Source organism: Phodopus roborovskii, unplaced genomic scaffold (genome assembly GCF_943737965.1).
Source record: "Phodopus roborovskii unplaced genomic scaffold, PHOROB, whole genome shotgun sequence".
Lineage (NCBI taxonomy): Eukaryota > Metazoa > Chordata > Mammalia > Rodentia > Cricetidae > Phodopus > Phodopus roborovskii.
Window position 1 is genome coordinate 21,680,996 of NW_026126434.1, and position 27,625 is coordinate 21,708,620.

The 27,625-nt window shown below is 47.1% G+C and overlaps 1 protein-coding gene and 1 non-coding gene across 2 annotated transcripts; one reads left to right on the forward strand and one right to left on the reverse strand.

The window, feature by feature from the left end:
* The first annotated feature begins 1,316 nt into the window (after positions 1–1,316).
* Positions 1,317–27,443, forward strand: Ggt5 (gamma-glutamyltransferase 5). The gene is made up of 12 exons (XM_051186913.1): positions 1,317–1,548; positions 16,730–16,860; positions 17,086–17,181; positions 17,712–17,907; positions 18,410–18,567; positions 19,021–19,167; positions 21,307–21,443; positions 21,750–21,940; positions 22,361–22,467; positions 22,623–22,741; positions 22,858–22,968; positions 27,023–27,443. The coding sequence occupies exons 1-12, from the start codon at positions 1,376–1,378 to the stop codon at positions 27,167–27,169; spliced, it is 1,713 nt and encodes a 570-aa protein (XP_051042870.1). The 5' UTR covers positions 1,317–1,375; the 3' UTR covers positions 27,170–27,443.
* Positions 26,273–26,377, reverse strand: LOC127224429 (U6 spliceosomal RNA). Its single transcript, XR_007834708.1, has one exon. It is a non-coding gene; the product is annotated as a U6 spliceosomal RNA (small nuclear RNA).
* Positions 27,444–27,625: the final 182 nt, after the last annotated feature.

Genomic DNA, 27,625 nt, shown 5'->3' on the forward strand with positions numbered 1-27,625 from the left:
CAGCAGAGGGCACCAGATCTCATTACAGATGGTTGTGAGCCATCAAGTGGTTACTGGGAATTGAACTCAGGACCTCTGGAAGAGCAGCTAGAACTCTTAACCACTGACCCATCTCTCCAGCCCCCTCTGGGCTTCATTTTTGGGTATGGAGATGGGGGAGGACCATGCTCAGTGGAAAGAGAGAGTGAGGGATGCTGGGAAGGTACTGAGACTTGGAGAGAAAGTCCAGCCCAGGGCTCTTCTGCCCTGCAAGCCTATTAAGTCTGCTCAAGGGATCACCCCAGTGGGGCCTCTCTCCCGCTGCTTCCCACACAAACGAACATCCTGAGGCCAGCTCCCCAAGAGGAGGAGGCTCACCAGCACAGGCATAGCCCTGAGTACAACAGAATCCAGGGAAGCAGGCTAGCAGCCAGTGGGACTCTGAGCTACAGAAATGAGGGCACCCAGACAGGACAGCCTCATCTCCCAGAGGTCTAAGCTTGTGCTTCTGGGTCACCATGTCCTAGGGTGGATGATGAAGTGGCACTGGGGGCCAGGGATTAGACATGTGGCCCAACTGCTTATCTCCTTCCTAGGTATAGGTGCAGCTGTGCCAGGCTGTGGTAAATGGTCCTGAGCAACTGCCGTGGTGCATTTCCATCCCCAACCCTATACCACATGGGTGTCTCGATTGAGCTGCAGCCTAGGTGGAAGTAGCTGGGTGTTGGGGGCTGGGGAGTAAGGAGCTCCACCCTGCAGGAAACACCCTGACCCTGAGCTGTTGTCAGGAGCCAGGGAAGTGTCCGGAGAGTCTCCTTGAGCCCTGTGCCACAGTTCTCCTGGGTGCAGCAAGCATCATATTGCCCATGGCGCTGGGATGAGGAGCCCATGTTGCCATTGGCCATTAGGAAAGGCCATGGGATCCACTGGCAGTGAAAGAGTTAACAACAGCAGCTGGCTCTTCAAGGGGGAAAAAAAAAAACCCTCCCTGTAGATGCCTGGCCTGCCTCCAGGGCCAAGCAGAAGGAGCTAAAAACTGGAAGTTCAGACCTGTGGCCAGATCTGTCTCTGTATCAAGTCCTGGAGGAGCCTGGCTGCCTTGTCTGTCCGGTCCGTTTGTCCTCTGTCTCTCTGTAACTCATCAGCCTGGCTGGCCAGCTTCCTGTTGATCCTCTGTAAACTTGCCTGCCCACCTATCTGTAAGCCTGTCTATTATTATCTTTGCCATCCAGCTGCCTGGCCTGTGTGATTATTTATCTTTATCTCTGGACCCACTGATGATTTCTTTTTCATCTGTCCCATATAGTTTCTTTTCCATTCATCTGCCAATAGTTTGTTTCTCTTTTCTATCCACTGCCCTGTGTGCCCACCTGCCTCCCCTCTCTCCCTCTGAGCCATGGCCTGGAGTCACAGGGCCAGAGTCTGCTTGGTCCTGCTAGGTCTTGGTTTGGGTCTGGCCATCATTGTGTTGGCTGTAGCCCTTTCTCGTCGGCATGCCTCTTGTGGCTCTGAGGCCTTTGCTCATGCTGCAGTAGCTGCTGACTCCAAGATCTGCTCAGATATTGGACGGTGAGTAAGAGGTGGGTGTGAACTTGGTGGCCCTTGGTAGCTGGATGCTTCTGGACACTGTGTGACTGTGGTAGGGATGTGAAGAGGACAGTGTAGGTGTGTCCATAGGGAAGATGGGGACTCAGGACAGTGTTGCAAAGACGGTGTAACAGTATCGCTCAAGGAGTCCACCTGAACAGTACTGGTTGAAAAGGCAGACTAAATGAAGCCTGCTACTTTGTTCCTGCCTATTCTGACCAAGGCTGGAACTTTTTTGAGGGGAAGGAGGGTCAAGACATGGATTCCCTGGATGTCCTGGAACTCGATTTGTAGACCAGGCTGGCCTGGAACTCACAGAGATCTGCCTGCCTCTGCCTCCAGAATATTGGGATTAAAGGCTGGAATTTTTTCAGGGGCTTAGGCAACAGGCTTCAGGGTTCCATATGTAGATCCTGCCTACCTGCCATACACAATGCTTGTCAGGGCCAGGCTACTTCTCCAAATCTTTCAGAACACACACACACACGTACACACACACACACACACACACACACACACACACACACACACACACACGCCACATCTACCAGGACCTCCCTCCATGGCAGAGTCTGGCCTTGGTGAGTGGAATGCTTGCTGATACAGTCAGACTGGGAGGAAAACACAGTGACAGGAGCCACAGGGGGTATTTCCTGACACCTAACAAACCCAACCCATGGAAGCTTCTGCTACACACCATGCTGCCACAGGACCAGGCTGTGGCAGGAAGCTGCTCTTAGTCCCCAACCTTTCCTTCCTTCCGGCCATTTGAGCCTCCTTCTCAGGATATTAGCCTGGTAGCCCACTGTGGAGTTCAAATGCTTTATACACCCAAGGCTAAGTTCTGCAACAGGGAGAATGGTGATCTCTGTCAAAAATACCACTCTAGCATGCTTTCTTTTACTGATCTTGAATTGACCCATCCTTTATCTTTCCTTCCTCCCTGTTATCCTTTCTTCCTTCTCCCCTCCCTTAACCCATCTGTCTATGCATTCTTTTCCCACCTCCCTTCCTCAATGTAGCTGACCTGCTGACCTGATCCTCTAAGTTCCCAGACTTCTGTCTCCTCCTTCACATCTGCATTGAACTTGGCAGTAGCTGGGGATAGCAGCTTTGGATCAGGGGAGGCAGTCCTTTCTGCGACTCTACAGGGTGTTTCCCCAAGGAGGCAAGAGTTGAGACCAACTGTTGCTCTGTGCTGTGAGACAAAGTATCTGCTTAATCTTCCCAGAATGCAGAGATGTAAATGAAACTAGCTTGTGAGTATGTGAGTGTATGTGGGGGAGGCGGTGTACGCACACATGTATACTCAGGCCTCACAAATGAGCAGCCCCCATGAACAAGGGGGTGCTTCTACATCTCTGAGGAAGGTCTCTGAACAGTGCTTGGTCTATGAGGGTTGGGCTGCGGTTGGTGCTTGGAGCTCGGGACCTGTACCCTCCTGCACTCAAAACTCTCCCTCAAGCTCTCCCTGGTGGAAAGCGGATGTGGGTTCCCTCCAGTGCTTTGTCAAACCGCTCTCCCTGCTTCCTGTTCCTGTTTTAAGACCCTAGGAGTGGGAGGGAGTGGCCCCAGCTGCTTAGCTTACACAAAGGAAAGGTCAGGGACCATAGCCACACTAGGCCTCCAGAAGGTACCCCAGCCGCTGTGTCCCCTGGCCAAGCTTTCCATTTGACTTAGGTCTGCCCAAGGGAAGAAGCTGGGACTGGGCCTGGGGTTTCCCCCTTATGGTTGCCACTGCTGCTCCTGCCAGGCTGGGAGCCTTGTGGGAGAGGCAGTCTTCCCAATGTTCCTTACCCCTCCCCTTCCACCCCACAGTTTTATTTACCAAAATTGCAGAAGGTAGGTAGGGCTCCCTCAGGTTTCTGGGTAGCAAGTTTCTGGAGGGTTCTGTCTGGACTGACACTGGGTGACACTGACCGAGTGGTTACAGTTGGACCCCAAGAGCTGAGTGTGGCCCAGATGTCTCAGGAGATCAACAACACAGGCCAAGCTATAGAATCATGCGAGCCTCAGTTTCCCCTCTGGGAAGTGGCGTTTAGGCTCGCACTTCCTTCATGGGATGGCTGTGAGCACACAGGTGAGGTCACCCCCCACACTGAGCATGTTCCTTTAGTAGCTCTGTGTAGTGTCATTGATCTGGACATGGTCAACATCTCAGGACCCGAGGGAAGATTAGCTCCGGCTACCAGTCCCTCCCTCCCAGGGGCTTAGCTTTAGTTTCTACTCTTCCAGCCTGAACCTTGTTCTACGGGATTCATGTTCTCTGTATTCCTGGCCACCTCATCAGGAAGTGACAGCCTTCCCTGACCACTGGGCCTGATGACAAAGTCCCTTGGCACCCAGGGATGGTATATGAGTATGCAAATGCCCATGTGAGCCCACACATCTGAGGAGCATGGCATAGGAGTAGCGGTGACAACAGCCCTGCTGGTGCCTTGAGGGGGACAAGCGCGGCCGATATGTATCATTATCCCAATGACCAAAACTGATCACATTCCTCAGCAGAGGAAAGCCAGGCTCCAGAAGCTGAGTTCCCCCCAGCCTCTCGTAGCTGGCTAGTAGGAATATAGTGTTACTATAGCAGGACTCCTGTGGCCCTGGGCTCCCAGCTCATGCCTGTGGTTGGGGCTTGGAGATGCATGTGGGTAATTCTTGAGCCTGTCTCTTACCTGCAACAACTAACACTCCTGTTTGCCATATATCAAGTATGTGAGGGGTGGATGTATGGCTCAGCAGCACAGCCTTACCTAACATACATGAGGCTCTGGGTTCCATTTCCGTAATGGTAAAATAATACCCGAGGACACCTCTAATCTGTCATGGATTAGGGACACACTGGTAACCAAGAGGGACAGAACACCACCCACTCCCAGCCACCTCTGTGGACGATGCAAACACATCTATAACTATGTTGGGTGCTGGGTATGATCACTGTTTATCTGAAGTTTCTGTTTTATGGGAAATCTCCTCACCCCCTCCCTCTTCTCACCTTTCTGTGTTCAGGACAATCCACTTGGCTTAGTCAGCCCCAGGAATACCACTGTGAGCTATCAGGCCTGGCATTTTAAAAAATTAGGTTTACATAGCCAGGCATTGGTGACACACACCTTTAGTCCCAGCACTCGGGAGGCAGAGATCAAGGCCAGCCTGGTCTACAGAGCTAGTTCCAGGACAGGCTCCAAAGTTACAGAGAAACCCTGTCTCGAACCCCTCCCCCAAAATTAGGTTGTACATTATACTTCTTAAACATTTGTTTATTATGTATACAGTGTTCTGCCTGCATGTATGTCTGCTTTGTTACAATTGTCTCATCAGTTTAGCTGTATTCAGTGCATGGATCCAGTCCAGGGCCTCATGCACGCTAGGCACCTGCTGAGCCTGTCTTTATTGTATTTGGTATGGGGCTCATGCTGATCTCATAAAGAACTGAGAAGCTGTGCTTTCTTTCCCATGGCTATGTTAAAAATGCCCCAATGACAGCAGTTTAAAAGAGAGGGGTTTATTCTGATTCACAGTTCAAGACACAATTCATTATGGTGGGGGATTCAATGCAATGGAAACTTGGAGCAGCTGAGCGCATCACATTCACAATCAAGAGACAGAGCGTTTAGTTCCAGCACTCGGGAGGCAGAGGAAGGCGGATCTCTGTGAGTTTGAGGACAGCCTGGTCTACAGAGCAAGTTCCAGGACAGGCTCGAAAGCTACAGAGAATCCCTATCTCGATAAACCAGAGAGGGAGAGAGAGCGAACAAGCCACACCTGTGATGTTAATTTTCTCCTTTCCATACATTCCAGGGCCCTGGTCCCAGGAGCCAGCTGGGGCAACCCACAATGGGGAAATCCCAGCACCTCAATTAGCCTAATCAAAAAAATCCCTACGCACATGCTCATGCCCAGAGGCCCGTGTCCTAGGTGATGCTAAAGGGTTCCCAGGTAACACTGTTACAGAAGCACTCTCTCTCTCTCTCTCTCTCTCTCTCCCTCTCTCTCTCTCTCTCTCTCTCCCTCTCCCTCTCCCTCTCCCTCTCCCTCTCCCTCTCCTTCTCCCTCTCCTTCCCTCCCTCTCCCTGCCTCCCCCCCCTTCTCCTGAAGGAAAGTTTATTTTGTGTTATTTTAAAAACGGCTTATTTCATCCTGCCTTGTTTAAAAGAACTTTACCCGGCTGAGCCTTCGGCACCAGCTTGGATCTTAAAGGTCTTGTAAAGATCGTGTGAAGGGTGAGCTCTCCATTTGGTGGAACTTGGATGGAACATAAGGGGTGGGCAGGCATGCCCTGAAGAGGGTTGTGGGACCCCTCTCTCCTCCAGTCCCCCTTTTCACTTTCTGGGAAGGTTTGTGCTGCCAAACCCTTCTACCATGTGTCACCACAGCCCCAGAGTCACAGAAGCAAGTGGCCCGGACTACAACTTCTGGGCTGTGACTCAGAATAGACCTTTTTTTTTTTTTTTTTTTAATTTTTTTGATCATTTCATTATTTGTTATAGTAATAGAAAGCTAATAGTCCCTCTATGCTTGAGTTATTTGTGTATGTGCATGTGAGGCTTTTAAATTATGGCTTCTGTGTCTTTAATAGGTACTGAGTTTCTGTGTTTTAGTTTACATTTATTTGTTTACTTGGTGTGTGTGTGTGTGTGTGTGTGTGTGTGTGTGTGTGTGTTATGTAGGTCAGATGACAACTTGTGGGAGCTGGTTTTCTTCATCATTTGGATTCTGGAACTGGCACTGAAGTCAGCAGTCTTGGCAGCAAGCCACCTCTACCCACTGAACAGGCCCACCAGCCTGTTTCTATTTCTTTGTATGAATTACCAGAAGTTAGTAAATTCTTTTTCAAGAAATATGTTCAGCTTATATGCACACTGTCACATTTATTAACATACTTCTTTTATATATATATATATATATATATATATATATATATATATATATAACCTTTTTTCCAGGCGTGATGCCACATAACTATAGTCCCAGAATTTGGGAGGATTAGGCAGGGGGCCTGTGAGTTTGAGTCAAGCATGGTCTACACAGCAAGACCCTTTGTTACAAGGAAAAATATCCTCTTAGGGTCATTTGAATGTTTACAGGGGCCTGCAAAGAGTCTTTGTCCCTGATCTGCTTGATGGGGCCAAATCAGTGGCCTTACAAAGCACCATTGGTTGGCTTTGTGTGGTGCCTAAGTTGAGAAGATTCCCAAAGAACACCAGGGAGACAGACCCACTGATGCAAATGCATAAGGTTTATTGTTCATCCAACCATGACAGGGAGCTTGTCCAGCTGACAAATACAGCAGCCACCAGAGGAAGTGAGTTCCCTGTCTACTGTCAGGTTTTTAAAGGCAAATCAATCAATCAATCAATCAATCAATCACAGGATCACATCAGTAGGTACAGGCTGGTTTCTGATTGGTTGATGTTTGGGGAACAATCAGGGGAATTTCTCAAAGTCATATTTTGGCATGAAAAACCTGTGTGCTGATTATCCTCATTGGTCAGTGCTGAGATGGAAACATTCTGTGGTTTCTATGGCTGTGTCTTGTTACTTGCAGGTGGCCTGTTGTGCATAGAGACCAATAGTTTTCAGACTGTATCCTGGAGACTACAGGGGAGTTTTTGGTCTCCTCTGGAGTTTCTTTTATGGCCAAACAGTTCCCAGGAACCAAGCATCTAGGAGGCTAGGGGGGTAGGGGTAGTCTGGAGTTTCTTTGTGTTCAGTTTTGGCCCTAGGCTGGGATCTGGAGTTTCTTTGTGCTATGTGCTGAGTCAGACTCCTACATGTCTTTTCTGTAGCCTGTTATGGCTGCTAAAGCAGGGGGCTGAGTGAGGGTCTGGTCCCTTTATTTCTCTCTAGTATGAATAATTAGAGTTGAATGGGGACTTAAGGCTTTGTCACATTTATATAATTTTTTCCCAATGTAAATTATCAAAAGCGAAGCCTTTGAATTTAGTTTTACCCCTTTCACTTTGTTGATTTCTTTTGTGTGTGCTGGCCCAGAGCCTTGAACAGATGCTGGCTCGCTGAGCTACGTCCTCAGCTGGTGATCTGATGAACTGTGCATTTGTTTCTCCTTTTATCAGTCTCTGCTTATGTCCTGAGGCCTCCATTTCTTTTGCCTCACGACAGCTTTTGACATCTAGGAATGTGACTTGCACTGCAGGGCCCTGAGTCAATTACCAGCATTAAGAAAAGAAAAAACCAAAACCCAAAAACTTGATTTTTTTTTTTTCAAGACAGGGTTTCCCTGTGTAGCTTTGGAGCCTATCCTGGAACCTACTTTGTAGACCAGGCTGGCCTGGAACTCACAGAGATCCACCTGCCTCTGCCTCCCAAGTGCTGGGATTAAAGATGTGCACCACCACCAACCTGCTGATTTTTTTTTTAAACGGTATTCATGTTGAATTTGTGTTTCGATACAGCTTAAGAAACAAATTATAGCTGGGCATTGGTGGCACATGCCTTTAATACCAGCACTTGGGAGACAGAGGCAGGCAAATCTCTGTGAGTTCCAGGCCAGCCTGGTCTACAGAGCAAGCTCCAGTGCAGCCAGGGCTACACAGAAAAAACCTATCTCAGGGAAAAAAAAAAAAAAAAGAAAGAAAGAAAAAAGAAAAAGAGAGAGAGAAGAAGGGAGGGAGGGAGGAAGCAAGTTAATGAGAACAAATTACAATTTGTTTCTAAGTTGTAAAGAAGAGGCTTATCTTGATTCATGGCTCTGGTCCAGGATTGTGAGGCAGCATCTGATGATGGCCTCTTGGCTGCCTCCAGAGGTGTCATATGACTGAAGAAGGGAACAAAACAAAAGTGAATTCCCAAACTTAATGATTTCTTTGTTATTCACTAATGATCGTCTCCAAAATACCATCTCCTCTCCCTGATCCCAAGTTCTTTCGTGTTTCTGTTGACTCACAGATAACTTTTTTTTTTTTTTTTTTTTTTTTTTTTTTTTTTTTTTTTTAATGCTATAATCCCCAGGTTTTTGTTTTTTGTTTTGTTTTGCTTTGCTTTTGCTTTAAAGAATTTATGTGTATGTACACATGTAAGTATGTGTTCTACATGTGTGACTGGTACCCAGGGAGGTCAGAAGAGAGCATCTGGTCCCATGGAGCTGGAGTTACAGATGGTTGTGGGCAGCTGTGTGGCTGCTGGGAACTGAACTGTGGGTCCTCTGGAAGAGCAGTCTTGTGCCTACTGGATTTCCTCAACCTCCAAAGAAGTGACTTCCGACTGCAAAAGCAAAAGGTTTTTATTGCTAAGAACCAAACCAGCTGGGACCTCCCTCACTCTATCAGAAGAGTAAGGTGCCTGCTTACAATTTTGAAGCATTTTAAAAAGGAAAATGGGAAAGGGAGGTTTGAGACTGCTAGTCTTAGTTTACAAGTGGATCAAAGTGAATAGTAACTGTCATTTATTTAGGCAAGATTGATTAACACACCTGCAAGGTTAAGGGGTTTTTCTTTTTTCTTCCCCCCCCCTCCCATCCCACCCCAAACCAGCAGGCTCAGTGGCTGCCCTAAGATAATGGGGCAGGGAGGATGTTAACACAGCTGGTGGTGGGCTCTGGCTTTCTCCTTTGTCTCCTGGGCCCTGGTCCTATACTCTGGAGTCAGGGAGTTTTCTTCTCTCTAGTTTTCCCTTCTTGCCCCTAATTTATACCTCTTAGTTATTAATTTTCCATCACAAGCAGCAAGTACTCTTAACCACTGAGTCATCTCTCCAACCCCTTCCTTCTTTTTTCCAATGCTCTAATTGTCACAATATGACCAGTAGGAGTCCCTTTAAGTCAGAAGCTATGTATTTTTTAACCTTTTAGATTTATTTATTTTATTTTTATGGGTATTTTGGTGTGTGTATGTATGGGTGTCACATGCATGCCTGGTGCCTTCAGAGGATGCAGACACTAGATGCCCCCTGAAACTGAAGCCACAGGTAGCTTTGAGTCACCTTATGGGTACTGGAAGTCAAACCAGGGATCCATGCAAGAACAACTATTGCTCTTAACCACAGAGCCATCTCACTAGCCCATAGCTAAGTTCTTTTACACATTGTGTTTCATACATAGGAACCTCTCCATCCCCATACTCAACAGTCTTGGAGAACATCCCTATCAACTAGCCCAGGATGCCTCTGCATCAATTTGCATATTCCTTTGCCCAGCCCTGCAGTCAAGAGCTAACCAAGGATGGTATTCCTGTATGTGTTGTGCATATGTATTTTCAGTTATTTTGTATCCCTGATTGGCTAGCTGAGCCAACTCTCCATGGGCTGAGCCCTTAGTCACCATGTTAAAGGAAATCCATTAGTGTGTCTATGATTTTCTCTCATTGTAAAATTTTTATTCTGTGTGCACTACATAAAAAGTGTACAAGACCTGCCTGAGTGATTTGAGTCCCATTCACAGCCCTGGTAGCTCATCATGCCAGTCAGGTTTCCACTACTGTAACAATTACCCCAGATAACCAACTTTATAAAGAAAACAAGTTTACTCAGGCTCACAAGTTTGACAGTTTCAGTCCATGACTTGTTGGCCAGTTGACTCATGAGGAAACAATACATCATGGTGTAAGACCTGCAGAGCGTGGACCTTCATGTTCCCACTGAGAAAAGGCGACACCCCAAATCACTCTCAAAAAAAAAATGGTCTTAATACAAATAGCATAAAAAGTTTTTATTTCAAATACATTGGGGTCCACAATCATACGCCATGCAGGAATAAAAAACTGAGGACCTCGAGGACAAAGTTAAAATAACTTTTATAAAATTTACATTAAAATTAACAAGGCCAATTTCAAAGCCAGCCTGTTATTTTCACTAGGCCTAAAAATAAATAAATAAATAAAATAATTCAAAACTTAAAATGGTTAATAAAATTTCCTAAATTACAGAGATTTAGCACACCTACAAGGTTAAGGAGGTTTTTCTTTCTCAAAAAAACCAGCGGGCTCAATAGCCTTATCCTTGAGCGGCTGAAAAAATATACTTTCCAATCAGGGAGTTATCTATATCTATTGGCAGAGGTCATGTTTTCTCTGTCTTTCCCTTTTTGCTATGAGTTCCATCTTTTAGTTATTAATTTTCTTTATGGACAGGATGATCCATAACAATTCCCAGACTGTTGTTATGGATAACAACATTCTTCAAAAGCCAAATAATTATAAATAATAATAATATTCAAAAACCAATCATCATGATCAAACTATTTCATATATTTTTCTTTTTTCCTGAGCTTTGCATGCAGCTAGGATGATTTTTAAATACATGCTATTTATAACTTTGCTATATATATAACATGCTATATATAAACTTTTTATAAATGTTTAACTTTTAATAGTCATTAAAAAATTAAGCAGTATTTTTATCCTTTCAATGGCTTACCTACTTACCTCACTGCCAAGTCCCACAGTCTCCATGGAGAGCACATTCTCCCTTGATCTAAAATCTCCCACTAGAACCTACCTGTTAAAATCCCTACGCCTTTAATCCCAGCACTCTTGGAGGCAGAGGCAGGTGGATCTCTGAGAATTTGAGGCCAGCCTGGTCTACAGAGCTAACTCCAGGGCAGGTTCCAAAGCCATACACAGAAACCCTATCTCAAAAAAACAAAAAAATGTTACTTTGTCCCATAGTGCCAGCATCGTATCACCCACTGGGCTTTGCAGACATTTAAGCAATAGGGTTTTGTTTTTCAGAGATTGCAACCATGCATCATGGTCAAAGCTGAGCATTCATTAGTACTTCTGCCCTTTCCCAAGGACCTGGAAAATAACTAAATGCTGTTATTTCTGTGACTCTGAATGTGTCTATACATATGTGTGTCTGTGTGTTTCAGTATTCAGCTTTTGCTTGTTTTTGACATGAGGTCATACTTTGTTGCCTTATTTGCTATGTGGCCCAGGCTGGCCTTTAATTTGTGATCCTCCTGACTCAGCCCACTGGATTCTGGAATCACAGGCTTGCATCATTACACTGAGCTTCTGTGTTTAGTGGGTTGTTGGTTTTTGATCACCTTGTAGCTCTGCTTGGCCTGGTCTTGCTATGTAGACCAGGCTGGCCTTGAAATCAGAGATCCTCCTACCTCTGCCTCCAGAGTGCTGGCATTAAAGGCATGTGCCACCACCTTTAAAGGTGGGGCTCCAAGTACAGGTATTAAAGGCATACACCACACCATGCCTTCCTTGTCCTGTTTTTAGTTGTTACTTGTGTGGATGTTTTTTGTTTGTTTATTTTGATGTGTTTGGGCAGAGTCTTGCTAGGTAACCCTGGCTGGCCTTGTACTCACTATGTAACCAGCTGATCTTGAAATCATAGATCCTGCTTCAGCTTCTGAACACTGAGATGATAGGCAAACACCCCAACACCTCATTTGGGTTTTAAGTGTTTTAGATTTTATACTGATGTTGCAGGACCTGGCTTTTTAAATTGTGACCCCCATATGGGGTGAGTAACTCAGTGTAGGGTATCCCCACCAAGTGGGGATTTCTGAATGAATGACCAGAAATTATTTCAAAATTAAATATATCTGAAATCTGAGGTATTCCCGGATCACTGGTGTCTCTGAAGATTAAAGGGGAAAAAAGGCAATTGAGTGGATACTAAAGATCTGTTTTAAAATAAATTCCTTAGTATTTATAACAGTAAATATTTTATTTATATGCCCAGAGTCACACAAAAAAGTCCTCACAAAAGGTGACCCCATTTTTAAAAAATAATTTTAAGAAGCCTTGGTGTAGTTCAATACAAATGGAAAAAAAAAAAAATCAGGCCTGACGACATAGGCCTGTAATCCCATCTGAGGAAGACTGAGGCAAGAGGTTCACAAGTTCAAGTCTAGCCTAGGCTACATAAAACACATGCGTGCGCGCGCGTGCGCACACACACACACACATACACACCACACACACACACTGATACATTTTAGTGGCTCTTCAATCCATGCCTTGGTTTGTTTTTTAAACACAGCTTTGTTTTTTGTTTCATCTTTGTTTCTGAGACAGGCACTCATTGTGTGTCCTTAGCTATCTTGAGTTTACTACAGAGACCAGGCTGACCTCGAACTCAGAGATCCGCCTGCCTCTGCCTCCTAAGGGCTGAGATTAAGGGTGTGCGCCACTACGACTGGTCTCAGTTCTGTCTCTTCAGGGTTTATTCCTCCCCATTCTTGCTCCTGTCTTTACAGAACTCCAGTGTCCTGCGATTTCTACCTTCTTGTATCTTTTATGTCTCTTAATTTACTTCTTGCAAGTTCTCTTTTTCTCTCCTGTTTGGTGTGTGTGTGTGTGTGTGTGTGTGTGTGTGTGTGTGTGTGTGTGTACAGGTGTGTCTTAGTCACTCTTCTGTTGCTGTGAAGAGACACCATGACCAAGGCAACTCTTAACAACAGAAAACGTTTAACTGAGGATGTGTTTACACTTTCAGAGGCTTAGTTCATTGTCATCATGGCAGGGAGCATGGTGTTAAGCAGTAGCTGAGAGCTATGTCCTGATTCATAAACAGAGACAGAAAGAGCCTGGACCTGGTATTGGCTTTGAAACCTCAAAACTCACCCCCACCCCACCCCCGCCAGACACACTTCCTCCATGAAGGCCATACCTCCTAATCCTCCTAATCCTTTCAAATTGCTCTACTACCTGGTGACTAAACATTAAAATATATAAGCCTATGGGGCCATTCTTATTCAAACCACCACAGTAACACACACACACACACCACACCACACACACCATACCACACACACCATATACTCACACACACACACACACCATATACTCACACACACCACACACATACCACACACACCATACCACACACACCACACCACACACACACACACATACACACCACACACATACACACCACCACACCACACACACCATATACTCTCACACACACACACACACACACACACACACACACACACACCACATACACAGAAAGGAGAGAGAGCCCTGTGGCCTTCATAACTGGGTCCTGTGTGTCTTTTAAGAAGATTGTCCGTACTCCATCCTGAGTTTTATTACTTCTGCTTGCTGTCTTGGTCATTTTCCACCTCAATTTGGAAAGCATGCATAACAGTTGTTAAAATATTTTTTTTTTGACTGAACATAGTGACTCTCCCCTTTAATTCCAGTATTTGGGAGACCGAGGCAGGAGGATCACCATAAGTGTGAAGCTGGCCTGGGCTAAAGTATAGCACTCTTGTCTGGGGGGGGAAAAAAAAGGTCAAATAAAAACTAAAATAATAGGTTAATAAAAGTAATTTTTGAATTTTTTTTTAAGGCCTTAGGATTCTAGAATTCTGGGATCTCTGCCATAATTTGGGTTACTAGATGTTTTGCAGCTGGTCCCCGTGCAGAGAGGCCTAGTGGAATTCTGGCTGTTACACCTACAAAAAGGAACCGTCTTGGGGTATGGCCATGTGCACCACCCCTTCTCTTAGCCATCAGAGGGTGCCAATGCTCTGCTCTGTCTCTCTGTGCAAAATTGGCAATCTTCTCGGGGGAAAAGTAGCCACAGGCGCCGCACCTGTCTCCCTCACCGTGATCTCTCTCTCCCTCTCTCTCTCTCTCTCTGCTGCCAGCACCTTCGTAGCACAGTTCTGGTTTGTCTGGCTTTCCTACTTCTCTGTGGAAAGTTGGGGCTAAAGCGTCTAATTGGCTGGAAGGTGGTGGTGCAAGCCTTTAATGCTAGCACTTGGGAGGCAGAGGCAGACATGTCTCCAAGAGTTCGAGGCCAGCCTGGTGTACAGAGTGAGTTCCAGGACAGCCAGGACTAAACAGAGAAACCCTGCCTCAGGAAAAAAGAAAGGGGGGTGTCTAGTTATCTGCTATGTCTACTACTTGGATATCTGGTGGTCAATGGCCTGATTATTTTATTGAGATGTACAAAAATCAGGCAGACACAGGAGTCCGGATCCAACAGGTAACTGTAGTCACAAAATGAAGAGTGATGGATAGCTTGGACTGGGGTGGTGGACTTGGGGTGGACATGTGGAACTCATAGAGAGATCTGCCTGCCTCTGCCTCCTGAGTGCTGGGATTAAAGGCCTGTGCCGCCACTATTCTATCATTTTCTAAGCCTGTGAAGGCAGCAGCCTCTTGCCAGGGTAGAGCTGGTAGGGAAAAAGCATTACAGTTTAGGTCATGGTGAAAGTGCAATGCTTCTTAGCCTTCAGTGAGGCCTCTGGAGTTGGCTTCACAGAAGAGTCCAGACTCTGGGAAGAGGACTTGGTGTGGAATGTCCTTGTAACTAGGCAGAGGTGCTTACATTTGTTTATGCCTAGGAATATTGCTTTAACTATGTGAAGGAGTGCTACATTTGTTTATGCTGCCTTTGTTACATTTGTTTGTGCTGCATTTGTTTAATTATGTAAAGATGGTGGCATTTGTTCACCTTTCCTGCCTAAGGCACCTAACTGGCCTAATAAAAAGCTGAATGGCCAATAGCTAGGCAGGAGAGGGACAGGTGGGGTGGGCTGGCAGAGAGAATAAGTAAGAGGAGAAATCTAGGCTTGAAAAAGGAGTGAAGAGAACAAGGAAGAAAGCGAAGGCCATACCTAGGGGCTGAAACTGGGCCCTCCAGACAGACATGAGAAGCAGTAAGAGATACAGAAGGAAAGAAAGGTTAAAAAAAAAAAAAACAAAACAAAGAGAAACAGATTAAAGTAAGAGCTAAACTAAGACTGAGCATTCAAAACTAGTAAGTCTCTGTGCCATGATTTGGGAGCTGGTTGGCCGCCCGAAAGAAAGCCTGTTACAAGGAGTAGTATAGAAACTAAATTCAGAAATCATAAGTATAGTTTGCACTTCGTGGATGAGCTCAAATATGGACCAAGGACTCAACATTAGGAGGTCAGGGAGGTAAAAAAAAAAAAAAAAAAAAAAAAAAAAAACACAAGATGTAAATCAAACACGCTGAGAGCAGAAAGGGCTTGCAGTGGGCGGCAGCAAACCACAGGTCTGGCTGCTGCCGAGAGGCCCAAGAGCTGAGGACCTGTCTCCCATGGGCTTTTGCCATTCCTTCCTCTTCCTTCATTCAATTACATTGATGATGTTTTATTATTAAGATTTTGTACTTCTGGGGCTGGAGAGATGGGTCAGTGGTCAGGAGTACTTGGTGCTCTTCAGAGGACCCAAGTTCTGCTCCCACCACCCATGTCAGGTTCTCACATCCACTTCCAACACTTTGGCCTCCACACAACACAACACACACACACACACACACACACACACACACACACACACACACCAAATAAATCTTTTTTTTTTTAAATTACAGTTATGCCTGAATCTAGCATTTTTGTTTCATGTATGCCTCTTATCCCTTTCCATTCCAAGATTACATGTATGGTGATGGGGTTAACATATTTACTAACATTGAGGTTAAAGAACCACAGTGAGGCGGAGTCCAGGATGGACTGATTGGGGCACAGGTAAGAGAGTCAAGGGAAGGTATGGGGTTGGAGATCCCATGGAATTGTGGGATGAGACCAAGGTTTATTCTTGTGGGCCTTAAGTTCCTTGTGTTACCTGAATGTTAAACAGTGATTCTAGAGTTGCTGGGGAGGGGCTCCAGGTGTGAAGGAAGGGCAATCCTGGGTGAGCTGTGTAGGCTGTACTTCCCGGTACACTAGCAACTGTGACATAGGCCAGTCTCACCAGCATTTTGAAGTTGAAGGACCTGCCCCTGGGACAGATGAGGAAGTTGAAGCCCAAGTACATTGTCATAAGCTTGGGGATGAAGAAAAAGATGTGTGGCTCATCAGTCCAAGTATTGGACCCTGGTGTTAGGATCCTGGGGTCACCCACCAAAGGCCAGCTTAGACAGTGGGGTTCAGCCTAGTCCAGGCCCTGCCCGTTGCAATGAGCCAGTGTTGCTGGGAGCACCAGCGCATGATGGCAACAGAATTATTTGAAAACTGAGAAACCACCTTATGTATGGTACAGGGAAGTGTAAATGCCATCCTACTTTGTTGTCTATTGGGTGTGATGATGGACCAATGAGCAGCTGGATTTGAGGAAACAGCTCAGTGTGTTTTCTCACCTAACTTGGGTTTGGTGCCAACAGATAGACCATCAACCCGTCACTGATTCCCAGTAAATGCCAGTCACATGAGCCCCGGAAGAGATGGGGTAGGGAAGCCAGATTATTGACTCCGTGTCATGTTCCCTAGAGCCATCCTCCAGCAGCAGGGATCACCTACAGATGCCGCCATCGCAGCCTTGATCTGTACTGGTGTCGTTAACCCACAGAGCATGGGCCTGGGTGGAGGGGTCATCTTTACCATCTACAACGCAACAACAGGTGGGCCCTCGTGTGATGCTCCCTGGGGAGAGAGACTTATCTTCACTCATGGGGCACTCATTTCTTGGGCCTTCTTGCATGCTTTTTCCTTAGTATTCTTGGGATTCTGCCCTGCCTTTGCCTCTATTGTATAAAGTTCTAGTAGTAGGTAGTGTTTTAAGGATTAGCACAGAAACCAAGACCTAGAACAAGTTGGAGTCATCTCTCACCCTGCCTCAACTTCAGGGAAGGTGGAAGTCATCAACGCTCGGGAGACAGTGCCAGCCAGCCATGTCCAGGGCCTGCTAGACCAGTGTAAAAAGGCCCAGCCACTGGGCACAGGTAAGGCCTTTGGAAGGGTTCTTTAGACAACCTAACTCAATCAGGTATGGGCCTGTCCAGAACACATCCCCCAGCCCCTGCCAAAGAGTCAGTATGACTCATGAAGAGACTGTGACACTCTGACAATGGGCACGGCCTCTGGATATGGGACACTGTGGACCCCTGACCTTGGGTGGGTTAGAAGACTTCTTTTGGAGGGAGACTCTGAGGATGGGGGTGTTCCAAGGGGAAGACCAGTCTTGAGAAGCTCAATGTACCTAGGTTGGTGGGACAAGGATCCTGGATCAAGTTTATTTGAAGGCAGAGTAGGCTCGAGGCTGGGGTGGGGGCGGGGATGGAAGGTGTAGCCTGGGTGTAGCAATGATTCAGTGGCTGGTGGTCTTTTTGTGTGGATTTTCTATGAAAGGCAGTTGAGAGCCACAAGAGGTCTATGCAGGGAATGCTATGGTCAGGCATGGACTCCAAAAGCTGGGAGAACAAGTTGGGATGAGAAGGTTGTGCTTGGCTAAGGACAGGTGCATATTATACAGGGGCCCAGTGGATTGGGGTTCCTGGGGAGCTTCGTGGCTATGCTGAGGCCCATCGCCGGCATGGCCGCCTGCCTTGGGCTCAGCTTTTCCAGCCTACCATCACTCTGCTCCGGGAGGGTTTCCGTGTGCCCTCTGTCCTCAGCCAGTTCCTCAACAACAGCTTCCTGCATCCCTTCTTGTATTCATCAACCCTGAGGTGAGCACTATGGGGACCCCTCAATCTGCATCCTACCCGGGTACAGCCACAGTCCAGTCTTCAACTGGAGGGTTGACCCTAAGGTGCCAAAGCCCTTACAGCCAGAGTAGCCAATGCTTTTCTCCAGTCAGAACCTAACTTAAGCTAAGGATGGCTTATCCCTCAGCGCTGGCTTCCCTTTGCTTCTCTTTGGGAGTGGCAAATGTTCTTTGGCTGTCCCATTTTGCTTACTCTGCTAGCTCAGTGATAAGTCCTCCCAGTAGGTGACAAAGTGACCCTGGGAGATAGACACATCAGAAAGGTTCCAGGGCCAGGAGTAAGGGTGGTGACACCAGCCCCACCTACTTCTAGAGAACAAGTTCCCTAGTGATTCAGTACTGGGGCCATGGTTGTTTCCCCGGAAGAATCCTGAATATTTCTCTAGAACCCAGAGGAATGTGAGTGTCCACTGGGATCTGACATCTGTCTGAAGTTGCCTCCTACCCAACCCCCTCTATCCCAGACAGCTCTTCTTCAATGGGACAGAAACCTTGAGAGCTCACGACCCATTTCCATGGCCTGCACTGGCCAATACCCTGGAGACTGTGGCCATGGAGGGTCCAGAGGCCTTATACACAGGGAGACTGGGCCATATGCTGATGGAGGACATTGCCAAGGAAGGTTAGCAGCGCTGACACTCCAACACCCAGCCCAGCTAGAGAAGAAGCCAAGTTCTGGGTACCGGGGATTTAAAGTCACACCTTTCCCCAGACCCTTCAGAACTATCAGGTGCTTCTGGGATTCAAGAGAGGCCAGGTACCCATCTAGTCCAGCCTAGCCATTGCTAGCCTTTGGGGTCTCTGTGGTCAAGAACTTTGAGTGGCAGAGCTTTTTGCAAGTCTGCCTGTAAAGAAGAAATGGCAGGCTACCTTTCTCTTCCTATTTCCCACTTTGCCTTCCCCTGCTCTCTACCTGTCCATCCTATACCATTGCCCATGTACTCACCATCACCCCCTTGGGACTACGTCCCTTGCAGGCAAAAGGAACTTCTTTGTGTGACCTGAGATGAGTAGCAACTCTTTCTTGTTCTTTGGCAATCCCCATCTGTTCCTAGAGCTCACCATCTCTCCTCAGGAAGCCTGCTGACAGTTCAAGACTTGGCTGCCTTCCAGCCGGAAGTGGTGGCTCCCCTGGAGATGCCCCTAGGAAACTATACCCTGTACTCACCACCACCACCTGCAGGGGGTGCTATTCTTAGCTTCATTCTCAATGTGCTGAAAGGTAAGATCCTCTCAGGCCTCCTCTGTCCCCTCCAGTTCTGCCCTGCGGGAAGCCTGAGCTCCCAGCACACCCCTGATTTCGGGAACACATTAGCTTTCTGCCACTATAACATAATGCTGGCACGGCTACCTATCAAGGAAAGTTTAGTGCTGGGAATTTAGCTTAGTGGTGGAGTACTGGTTTACCAGGCTTGGCTTCTCTCTTATCAGCCCTCTTGTAGGAACTACCAGAGTCACATGTGGACCACATCCGGACAGCAAATTCCCTGTGACCTAAAGACTTATCAGGTCTTGCCTCTTAAAGATTGAGCCACCTCCTGATGGGGACACTATGGGGATCAAGGCTCCAATCCCAGTGGACCCTCGGGGACACCCAAGACATTCCCATGGCAGCATATGGTCTTTTTTGACATAAACAAAGTTAACAGATGCATGATATCCAAGACTGTCCAGGACTGTGGACAGGTGGTCAGGATGGTACACTTTAGAGTTGGTCTCTCTCAGGAACTGGCCCGTGTTGTGCCGAAGGAAATGGCATCCTTTTCCTGCAAGCATGGCCCAGTCTCAGGGCACAGGAGCAGAAGGCTCTGTGGGTAGAGTGCTGCATGTCAGGTGTGCACACTCGGTGCTGACACACAGCACAGGGAGTCATAGTCTTCAGGGACTGCCTGAGGCCTCACAGTTCCAGAAGCTAGAAGCTATATAGCAGGTTGTACACAGGACTGGTTCCCTCTGGAGTCTCCTGGGAGAATCTGTCAGCTTTCCTTACCTTTGGCTGCATCACTCCAGGCTCTGCCCTCATCGGTTCAGATGGTACAAAGCCTTAGACATGCTGCCTGTTTCCCTGTGGCTACACTTGTGATAAAGTTGAATTATAAACTAGGGACAGTAAAACAGCGCCTTGTCACCTACAGGAAGCACTCTGTGGCTTCTCGTTGACATATGCAAACCACCAGCTTTCCATTCGCTTTCCATTATGATAACATACCTGGGATTAAAAACCTGCTTATAAGAGGAACAGTTTATTTTGTCTCACAGGTTTGCGATTTCTGTCTGTGTTTGGTTGGCCCCATTGCTTTGGGGCCTGTGGCGAGGCAATGCATCATGGCAGAGATGTGTGGTAGAACAGGAAGCTCATCTCAAGGCTGCTGGGAAATGAGAAAAAAGGAAGGAGAGAATACAAGCCCCATCTGAGCACATGACTTACCAGGCCCCACTGCTTAAAAGTTTCCACCACTTCCCAGCAGTGTCAAGAGTGGAACCAAGCTTACAAGTGTGCACTGGGGCCATTGTTCAGTAGCATAGGTGTCACCTTGACATAAGCCCGTCAGTGTGGTCACAGTTGATCTGATCATAGAGATGGTTAATAAGGCCCGAGAGCTCAGTGGTAGAATTCATGCCTAACATGTGCGAAGTTCTGGGTACCTGTCTCAGCGCTAGGGCGGGTACTAATAAGTGACTAACGAGTTGGCAGCATATATAATATGGATTCATTAGACAATAGACTGGCTCATGCCCTTGGTGTGATGGAGCAAGATGACCCAAGGTGTAATCATGCTACTCAGAGGGACACTTACAACTGATGAATTATTTATTCTGGAACTTTCCATTTAATATTTTCAAACTATGATTGACTGCAGGTAATTGAAATTGTGGAAAGTCATACTGCAGACAAGAGGGGACATCTCTTCTCCTCTGTGTCTGACTTTAAAGATGCACGTGGCTCAGCATGGTGACTCATGCCTTTTATCCAGGTACTCGGAAGGCAGAGGTAGTCAGAACTTTGAGTTTGGATCTCTGAATTTGAGGCCAGCCTAGTCAACAGAGAGAGTTTTAGGATAGCCAGGGCTACACTGAGAAACTCTGTCTTGAAAAAAAAAGGAAACCCTGTCTTGAAAAAAAGAATTGACACACTTGATCATCACATTTAGGGCTAACCTGCATAGTCTATAAAATCCAGGGTAAGTACTTCCTCTCAAAATCTTTAACATACTTTGACATATATGTGAAATTAATTCTTGTGCTATGTAAATCAGTATTCATGGATTCTGGGGGATAAAGAAATGAGTATAAATCTTTTGGGGACCAACATTCACCCCACTATATGAAGTAATACCCCTGCACCCCATTGCCTCCCCAGGGTTCAACTTCTCTGCAGAGACAGTGACCCAGCCTGAAGGGAAAGTGAACATGTATCATCACCTTGTAGAGACACTCAAGTTTGCAGTAGGGCAGAGGTGGCGACTAAGGGACCCTTCGTGCCACCCAGGGACACAGGTGAGGCTCCCTGGGACTGATGGTGTAACTGCATCCCTTCCCTGGAATACAGCACGGAGGGAAGAGTCAGGACTGGCTATGGGAAGGTGGAGGGATTTCTTTGTAGTTCTAGGCAGGGATATCCTGGCAGTGGTCCCAGGGGCTGGAAGGGACTCTGAGGTGGTAGCTGTATCAGGTAGGATCTCGGCTTTAGCATGGGCTCAAGGAAGGCTTTTCTACAACAGACTGGAGAAAGGGTCTCCCGGGGTAATGAGCTCATCGGAAGATCTGCTCCCCACTAACTTGCTGTCTGACTGCTCACCCCAGAACACCTTCCAGGACCTTCTGGGGGAGGCTCTAGCCCAGCACATCCGCCAGCAGATCGATGGCCATGGGGACCACCAGCTCAGCCACTATAACCTGACCGGAATCAGGGGCATCAGGATGGGCACCTCTCATGTGTCTGTGTTGGGAGAAGACGGCAGTGCTGTGGCAGCTACCAGCACCATCAACACACCGTGTGTGGGACCTGGGGTGGGGGCGGGGGTGGACAGGGCTCAGGGTAGGTTGGTAGGTCTCTCCCCTTTGCTTCTGACATCCAAGTCTCCATTGTCCCAGTTTGGTCTACGCCCTTTGACCTCCCCTTGTTATTCCCTAAGCAGACAGCATCTCGATTTTGCTTTTCCCTCTAGCACCAGGGACATCCCTGGCCCAGGAAAGCTATTGCTAGGTGGCCCTGAGCCAGGTCCTGCCTGGAATGGGCCTTACCAAAAAAGGTGTCCTGATGGGGGCCAAAGGGTCCCCCACTTTGGGGTCCATGGGTGATGCTGGGCTCTGGTGTGCTGGAAGGCACTACAGTAAAGGATCTAGACAGGTTGCAGCCCTGTGTTGTTGGGAGCCAAGGCCCCAAGTTCAGTCTCCATCTTACCTATCTGCAGCTTTGGAGCGATGGTGTACTCGCCTCGGACAGGCATCCTCCTTAATAACGAGCTACTGGACTTATGCTGGAGGCACATGTCAGGTTCCACTGTCACTCCTCCACCTGGTGAGAGAAAGACCTCCTGCCCAGCATCCCTTGAAGAGAGAAAGGAGGGTGGGTGGGCAGCTAACCCCTGGATGAGGCACTCCCATCATGAAACAATGCGTGAAGGAAGGTGGGTGGTACTCCTAGAGGGTGTGGGTGATGCTTGGTGACCCCAGTTCCAGGTGAGCGCCCACCATCTTGTATGGTACCCTCCATCTTGGTCAACAAGGCCCAGGGATCCAAGCTGGTGATTGGCGGGGCTGGGGGGGAGCTCATTATCTCTGCTGTGATCCAGGTGAGTCTGAGAGTTCCTGGTGAGAGTATTTCCTCTCTGGCAAACTCCCTGGGGTGGGGATGGGAGTGTTGTGGCAGAATGACCAGTGCCTCTCCCGTCCCCCTTATTCCTTCCAGACCATCATGAATAAGCTGTGGCTTGGCTTGGACCTGACAGAAGCCATTGCATCCCCCATCCTACACGTCAATAGCCAGGGCCGGGTGGAGTATGAACCCAAGTTCAACCAGGTGAGGCTGAGGTCCCACCTGCCTCCTGAAGCCCATGTTGTACCCTGTCCCCTGTAAAGAATGCAGTAACTTCCTGTGCCAAGTACACTTCACCTTTAGGGGCCACAAGGAGTTGAGAAACTCAACGGGAAAGACAATAGGTTTGTCCACAGCATCCTAGTCAGAGAACGGGCTGTTGCCTGAGCTTCTTCCAGGCTGAGTTCCTCAAAATCTTGTTCTGTGTATACCCATTTCCAGGAAGCTAATTTTCTGGCTGTCAACAGTTAAACACTTGTTCCTTCCTGGTGCTTTATTCCTGCATGTAGTCTGAAAGTCACATTTAAGAGCTCATTCACGAAAGAGCTTACTTTTCCTGTGGGGCTTTGTTCTGGAGCATTGGGAGTTGTGGTGCTGTTACCTCCAAACATGCAATTCCCCCCACTAAAGCCCTGGAGCAGGACCAGGGGCTGAAGTCTCTTTACAGGCTACCACCTCGCTCTCTAGAAGTTTAGCTTTCTGGGAGTTTTCTGAAGCTAATTGGATGGGCTGTGTGTAGCACATACAAAGATTAGCAACTCTGGACTGGAGAGACTGCTCAGTGGTTAAGAGCACTTGCTCGGTAGTTCTCACCACCCACAGGGTAACTTACAACCACTCTACTCTAAGAGACCTGACACCCTTGCCGGGTGTTAGTGGTGCACACCTTTAATCCCAGCACTCGGGAGGCAGAGACAGGTGGATCTCTGTGAGTTCAAATCTAGCCTGGTCTACAGAATGAGTTCCAGGACAGACTCCAAAGCAATACAGAGAAACCCTGTCTCGAGAGAGAGAGAGAGAGAGAGAGAGAGAGAGAGAGAGAGAGAGAGAGAGAGAGAGAGAGAGAGAGAGAGAGATCTGACACTCTCTTCTGACCTCCACAGGTGCCTACATGCGGTATGTGGATGTCTTAAAAATAAGTAAAATATAAAATAGCTGGGCAGTGGTGGTGCATGATTTTAATCCCAGCAGGAGGCAGGCGGATCTTAGTGAGTTCAAGGCCAGCCTAGTCTACAGAGTGAGTTCCAGGACAGTCCGGACTGTTATACAGAGAAACCCTGCTTTGAAAAATCTAATTTATTTATTAAAACAATAAATATTTAAATCAACCAGTAGCTCTTTGGGGCCACAAACTTTGTGTTCAGGATCATTTCAACTATCTGTGGATCAAGATTTTGGTTCCCAAGGCTGTCTTCCAGGGCCCCTTGGAGTTCTTAGTAAAAGGGGATCAGAAGTCCTTGGCTTGTAATAGTTTGACTCGTGAATTGTTTGACTTTCTAATGGTATAAAGGCCATCTATGCAGGGCTGGGTATGTAGTTCAGTGATAAGGTATGTACAACCTCCCAACACTACAGAAGACAAGAAAAGTTACATGTATTCAGTGGAAACCATTTAATGTCCATTATACATCAGTGGTGTTTACTCACATAACCATTCTGTTTATAATTTCAGGACAATACTCAGTTAATTACATGTGAGATGTTCAACACTTTATAATAAAAATAATCTTTGTCTTAGATGACACTGTTGGCCAAAGTGAGTGTTCAGCCCATTTAAATCTGGCTATGATGATGTTCCTATGTGTATTGTCATGAGGGTGTCAGATCCCCTGGAAATGGAGTTACAGACAGTTGTGAGCCGCCATGTGGGTGCTGGGAATTAAACTTGGGTCCTCTGGAAGAGCAACCAGAGCTCATAACTGCTGAGCCATCTCTCCAGCCCCGACATACTTGATTTATTTTATGTGCACAAGTGTTTTGCCTGCATGTCTGTATGTGTGCCATGTCCATAGCTGCTGTTCATGGATCTCTGGAAGGGCACTGGAGTCCCTGGAACTGGAATTGTGTCTGAGTCACCCACCATACAGGGGCTGAGAACTGAACCCGGCCCCTCTGCAAAAACAAGTGCTCCTAAGTGCTGAGTGAGTCATCTCTTCAGGTCAGATACATTAAATACAGAAAAGCATTTTGACTTACAATATTTTCAAATTGTGATGGATTTACTGGGGCATTGTCAACCCATCAGAAGTCCAAAAACTTCTGTAATGTTGAGAACTTGTTGTTCAGATCCTGAGGTTTAGGGCTTAGTCCCTTGGACGAAGATTCTTGGCATTTTTACATCTGTGCCGGGTTCTTCCAGGGACCTGAGATGTTCTCTCAGAGGGCCAGACCCAAAGAACTAATGTCTAGAGGATGCAAGATACAAGACATGTTCTTTTAAGCCCTTGGGCCTAGAACCTTGGCTCTTTACTCTTGACAACTGAAGATCTGTTCTCAGCGGATATTAATTCTTAAGACTTGGCACTCTGAGAACCTTTGAGAATTCAGAAGATGACATGAGGTCTGGGAACTTGGATTAATGAAATCCAGTCTCCTGTGAAACCAAGATTGTCAGCCCTCTAGGGGCATTAGAATGTCAGTTACACAGACCCAGGGCTTTCCATAGAGAACCTTATAAATCCTGGCTTAGAGACCTCAAGTCTCCAAGGACTTTCAAAAGCAAAAGCCACCACCAAGGCAAGGAAGGGCTTGGACTTTAGCCACTAAATTCTGAGAAACGGAGCCTCTGAGGATTGAAAGTTTAACTTTGGCTTTAGCATTAAGGACCTCAGCCCTTAATGCCAAAACCCTTGGGCAATTCATACAGTAAACACAGAAAACATTAGCACCATAGGGCATGGCTCCAAATCTCACCCTTTCTGTGGCTCAAGTCACATGATGTCACCTGAGTATAAGGACTGCAGAGACATCATCTTACCTGGACATCAGTGGACCATCTGGTCATAGTGGACAAAATTCTTGGCCCATTAATCCAAAGTAGCGTATGGAAGTATGGGGCTGAAGAAATGCAGTTCTTAGGATTTTTGCTCCCTTATAACATGATAAATGGGAGTAGTGGGGGGTTCTTACCCCAAGGATATAAAATCCTTAACATCTTAGAAATCAGAGCAGCAGGGCTAGAGTCTCCATTACTTTCTATCTCCAAGTTCACAATTTATTCTTACACCTGAGCAATTAGAATTAGGGCTCCATGTCCCTGACGTCTGCCACTACTTCCTTCGAGATACTGCTTTTCTTTGATTCATATGAGCTTGTTTGCTTTTAAGACAGAAGTTTGCTCAGGACAGCCTCAGACCTTCTATGTAGCCTAGGCTGATCTCAAACCTACAACCCCCTCTTCCTGCCCCCCCCCCGAGTGTTGGATTGCAGGTATGTGGCCACCATACCTAGCTTTATGTGTAATGTTCCTTTATGTATAATGTATATCTACACACACGCACACACACACACACACACACAATGCTTCATGAGTTTACAAGTCATCCTTGAGCAAGGGCTGTGTTAATCTTTCTGTATTGTTCAATTTTAGTGTATGTGTTGCTGAAGTGAGCACAGTACAGCACATGGATATTCTGGACAAACAGAGTCAGCAGCCCTTGGGTCCTCCTAGATGCCCGCTTATGAACCCTAAAGTTAGAGGCCCCCAGGAGGTTGACTGCTGCATATCTCGATGTCTTCAGTCTTTAGTTCTTGCCTCTGTATTGCTATTGTCCTATATGGCTTGGCAGTACTCAAATTGGTGGGCCTTGATACCTAGGATCCAGTACTTCATCCTCCTCAATATCTCAGGACATCTGTAGGCTTTCAAAGGGTGTTGCTTTGAAGAGATTCAAAATTGTGGCCACTTAGCCCAAGTCTTCTAAAGCTACCTTCTCCATGGTAGCCCCTAGATCACCTCAAATTTGTCCTCTGGATCCACAGTGAATGGACCCAAGAGCAGAATAAACTGGTTCTTGATGGGTTGTTGCTTTGAGTTGCATTGTCCTTGCACAGTCCCTGTACTCTCTTATGTCCCTCTGATATGTTCAAGCTGCAAACTCCATGCTCTAAGTCTTTCCCTGACAGGGTCCTCAGGTCCCCTTCCCCCAAGTCCCACCTTTTTAGGTCTGTTTTCCTAGTTTTTTGGTCAGCCACTCCCTTTTGTACTGGGGGGAACTTGAGCTGCCCTCTCTATGAATGTTCCTTCTCTCTTCTTCAGGAGGTGCAGAAAGGGCTTCAGGACCGGGGCCAGAGGGAGAGCCCGCGACTGTTTTTCTTGAATGCAGTTCAGGCTGTGTCCCAGGAAGGACCCTGTGTCTATGCGGCATCTGATTCGAGGAAAGCTGGAGAGGCTTCAGGATACTAAGACGGCTTTACCCAGAGCTAGGATCTGACCTACTATGAGTCCTGTGCCCCAGATGGATGAGGCTGGGGGTCTAAGTGCTCCTGGACCTGGATCCTTCGCTGTGAGATCAACCTGGGACTGAAAAGATGAATGGAGAGGGAAGGGTTGCTTTGTCTGTGGTCCCTTCACAACACCTCTGGTGGCCATGCTTTGGCTCTTCTGGCCTCCCCTAGGCCTCATACCCATACTCTACATGGAGTACCTAGCAGTCCAGGATTAAAGAGGAGCCACACTATGGACTGATTTAGTGGTTCTAAGTAGGTAAAGGGACCCTCAGATTAACACCCAATGGCATACAATACACCTCAGACTCCTATGGTCCTTCATGACTTAGCATCAAGGCTCAGAGACGGCCAGGTTTCTTAAGGCTCGGAGAACTGATGCAAGCACCCCACCCACCTCTACTCTGCTCAAGCT